Genomic DNA, 4,215 nt, shown 5'->3' with positions numbered 1-4,215 from the left:
AGGGTAAAGTCAGACCGGGATTTTTCAATTTCACCCACAAACTCTTGCACTATGTGCTGGAGTTTGGCGAACTTTCCCTTTGGTAGACTTACAAAATCATATCCGAGTTGAACAAAAATTTCTGAATTTTCACCAACAAACTTTTGCAACAAATGTTACAGGGAATTGGGGGTGAACCAGCCCTTGGTGAACGTACAAAATCCATCCCACACTCCAATGATAAAGTCCACATATTATTTTATTTTGTCTCCATCTCACCAAGGATTAACTAACTTTCCAAGGCTATATAGCCATGGGATTATTCAGGCATGGTAGAAGAAGTTCAATATAGTTCATTATACAGACATGGTATGTCCATCCTCACACACACCCCAAGGATTAGATTTCCAAGGCTAGCCATTAGGATAATCAAGCATTACCGGTAATTATTCATTTTTGTTGCAAGTTCTGCCCATTCTCATATAGATTGGGTCCAATTGGCTTGGCTTCCTATTCTATGCATACTCTCTCTTCTTTCAAGATCCATGTTCTCCATGTCTACCTTGAATTCTGTCCCTACCAGTTGACCTTGGCTATCCACTCTTGGCACAGGTTCAATCTTCTGAAGTGGGTATTCAAAGCTCTGAAGTCCCACATGGCTAGTGAAGAAACAACCTGAGAAAAATATACACCGACCATGTTTTTTGATTCATTTTTCTACCCCATTCAATACAATACAATACAATGACCAATGTGAATTTGTTTCTCTGTTTCCTATGCTTGATTCATTTTTCTACTCCATTCAATTCAATACAATACAATGATCAATGTGAATTTGTTTCTCTGTTTCCTATGTTTGATTCACTTTTCTACTCCATTCAATTCAATACAATACAATGACCAATGTGAATTTGTTTCTCTGTTTCCTATGCAATGGCTGAGGACAAAGTTAAACCTAAGAAAAAGGATATCCACCGATCTTTTTGATCCAGCATATGAAGTTTGTTTATTATTAAGCAATGGCTTAATCAGTGTGGATTAAGCTTCGACTACAGATATTTATCGAGTGATTTACCTGGTGGGAAAGGTGCAAATGATTTGCCACATCCTGCTTTTAAAATTTCTGCAGTATCACTAAATGTAAGGCATCCATCTGCTGCAGTTCCCCAGTAGAAAGGAACCTTACCATCCTTGTCCTTCACATCTCACAACACAGAATTTAAACTTGAGAAAAAATGGAAAACCAATAAATGCCTAATTAATGAACATTACGGACGTGAGTTATATAGTTTATTCATCATTACTCAAACTGATTACGGTATGCCATGTGGGAAATATATGAGAAGAAATCATATGAGAAATCAGCTTCTGCTTATTGATTAGCATCTTAATCTTGCTCATCCACCATTCAAGATGCAAATCAAAGAGCATACATTACATTGAACAAATGTATAACCACCTGTGTGCAGACATCTCTCTTTTCTATTCTATTATTTTATTCAGACTACATCCTACTAATCTACGTATCACCTTGATAGCTCAGATGTTATAGGGTTTGGGGGAAAGTAAAAATCTAGCATTCTAGATGTTTTAGTTAATCCATCTTGTTAAAAAAATCAGAGTATAATAATGTTTGCCGAGCTTACCATAGCAACAAAGACATCATTGTTGTTACTGTCGAAAAGAACGAATACAAAACGCCCTTCAAAATCCTTCACAACTTTGTGAGGTGGGAAAGGACCTCGGTCGCGCAATGTTCGATAGGCTTCGATGACCAACACGACATCTGTTATATTTTTCGCAAGACCATATTCTTGCCTCAACGTAGGCAAGTTTTCAAGTGTGCCTTCAAAGAGGCAAAATATACCATCCACAGATGCAAAAGACCTGTCAAACAATGAAATTAGTATTTTCGGAGAGCCCTTGTCTTTAGATAAAATGGCACAGCAATGGGATTAGATGCCAGCTTCCTATCGATAAAATGGCACTGAACGTGTGATGAGATGCAAGTTTTCTTTAGATAAAAAAAAGCACTAAAATGCAATTAGATAGATGTGATCTTTTGTTTTGCCTGATACGAAGCATACAGAATGAAGCACACATACAAAAGCAAATGCTAAATAAGATCAAGGATACGAACTCACCTGATGAAATTCCATTATGATGACAAGATAAAGGATACAGAACCACATGATGAAATACATATGCTCACATTACATGATCAAGGATATAGAACCACAAGATTAAATATAAACGATGTGATTAAAAGCATGAGTTCAAATAAATGTGAACTATGATCAGGCTCATGGAATAACATAACTAAAAACTACTCGAAAGTCCCAATCAAATGCACGATATGTTCAAAATGTGACAGCGGAAAAAGACATAACACTTGACGATGACCGCATGAATCCAAAAAAGAATATAATATGGATCCATGTGATTTTCAGTATAAGAGAAAAACATATACCTAGATTCCGAATGATGGATGCATGAGTCTAAATGGCATAAACATAGATGTATATGATTTTGAGCATCAGAGAAATATATATAGGGAGAGAGAGACAGAGAGACAGAGATTATAAACAATGAGAGTAAGAATAAGGCTTGTGACCTTGGCATTAGCAAGGGCTCTTTGTGGTGTGTATAAGCCATCCCACCTTTCGGCAAGAACGCCTGTACAACATCTGGGAAATTCGACGCAAAGGATTCGATGATCTCTGAACCTGTTTTTATCTCATCTGTTTGGCCGTTATTACTACTCAGCTCTCTAGGTGCATGAACCACAGATGCATGAAACATGGCCAACATTGCTGTGGAAGAGAAAGGAACAAATGCAAAGATGCGGATCCTGCAGGATATGAAAAAGGAATTAGTTTAATCCGAGCTCTCTCTAAGTTTTCCAAGGTTTACATGCCTCAAAAATCCACATCCACAAAGAGGAATTGAAATGCTACTCTCCACACAGATTTTCTTTCCTTCTTTCTTTTTTTCATCCATTTCTGAAGGTTTTTTTTCTGTGTCTGCATAGCTATCTAGTTTACCCCCGAACAGTTAAAATGCCTCTTTTTTATCTCATGCTCAGAAAAATCCTCTCTTTGCTTCCATTGCCGCAGGTTTTGCAGGCCTGTCTACCTCTCTAAGTTTTTTCCACAGAAAAGAAGTTAAAAAACGGCCTCTCCCTGCACTCATTTTGGAACAGTCCCTTCTTCCCTTTCTCTTCTTCTTTTCTGTTCCTCTTCGCTCATTTTTGCAAGACGGTTTCTTCCTCGCTACTGCTTATTGTATGATCTATTCAACAGTTCCAACAAAATTCATTCATTGTTTTGCTTTCATTAATCCTTTTTTCCTGTCTTTCTTAACCGGACCACAATATGGGGAAGATACCATGCAGACTAATGACAGAGAAAATGCATATGCATGTACTCTAGGAATACAGAGGTATGATGAAGGTAGGCAAAGGAGACAATCAAAGACGGGAGAAAGAAACTGGCAATATATATCAAAACATGAGATATATAATGGGATGGAGAGAGAGGAGAAAATGTGTCAAGCGCTTGGATTAAGAAATGATGGAGACCATCAGAAGAATGGCGAGGAAATATAAAGTGATTGAATTAACAAACGATAATGATGAAGATGATGATAAGCAGCAGCAGAAGGGGAAGAAGAAGAAGATGATGAATCATGATGATGATGATGATGATGAGAAAGGATTAAGGATATTACTGATAGAGGATTGAATGATGGAGAAACAGAGGAAAGGAAAGGGCGCGAATGGAACGAATGAGCACGGCAAACGAATGGGTCGGAGCTTACCTGAGGCAGAGACACGCAGAAGAATACGACACAGATCGATCCCGCACAGCTTTGAGAGAGAGACAGAGACAGAGACAGAGACAGAGAAAGTAAAGAGAACGAAGAAGAAGAAGAAGAAGAAGAAGAAGAAGAAAAGGTGGAAGAAGAAGAAGAAGAAGAGAGACACAGAGAGCAAGTAAAGAGAAAGAGAAAGAGAAAGAAGAAGAAGAAGAAGAAGAAGAAGAGAAGGAGGAAGAAGAAGAGGAGGAGGAGGAGGAGGAGTGCCGCCGCAATGGGCGGCCGGTCGGTGCCCCGCCCATTTACGAGTCATAGAAAACAGAGAGAAACCGCCCCCGAATGGGCCGAATCCGTAAAATGGATGGGCGCCCCGCCCATTTACGAGCCACAAAAGAAATGGAGAGCACCACCCAAGTGGGC

The 4,215-nt window shown here is 38.9% G+C and overlaps 1 protein-coding gene across 1 annotated transcript; it reads right to left on the bottom strand.

Moving 5' to 3' along the window:
* Positions 1-442: 442 nt before the first annotated feature.
* Positions 443-3,884, bottom strand: LOC147847533 (stem-specific protein TSJT1-like). Its single transcript, XM_087339077.1, has 5 exons — positions 3,799-3,884; positions 2,594-2,830; positions 1,626-1,866; positions 1,055-1,175; positions 443-654 (listed from the first exon to the last, which is right to left on the bottom strand). Exons 2-5 carry the CDS (start codon positions 2,788-2,790, stop codon positions 458-460), a joined length of 756 nt encoding a protein of 251 aa, XP_087195203.1. The 5' UTR covers positions 2,791-2,830; positions 3,799-3,884; the 3' UTR covers positions 443-457.
* Between the last annotated feature and the right edge of the window lie 331 nt (positions 3,885-4,215).

Source organism: Azolla caroliniana, unplaced genomic scaffold (genome assembly GCF_043228905.1).
Source record: "Azolla caroliniana isolate FFs.n. ecotype wild unplaced genomic scaffold, voAzoCaro1.0.p SCAF_893, whole genome shotgun sequence".
Taxonomy (NCBI): Eukaryota; Viridiplantae; Streptophyta; class Polypodiopsida; order Salviniales; family Salviniaceae; genus Azolla; species Azolla caroliniana.
This window is presented reverse-complemented; position numbering and strand designations above follow the sequence as displayed.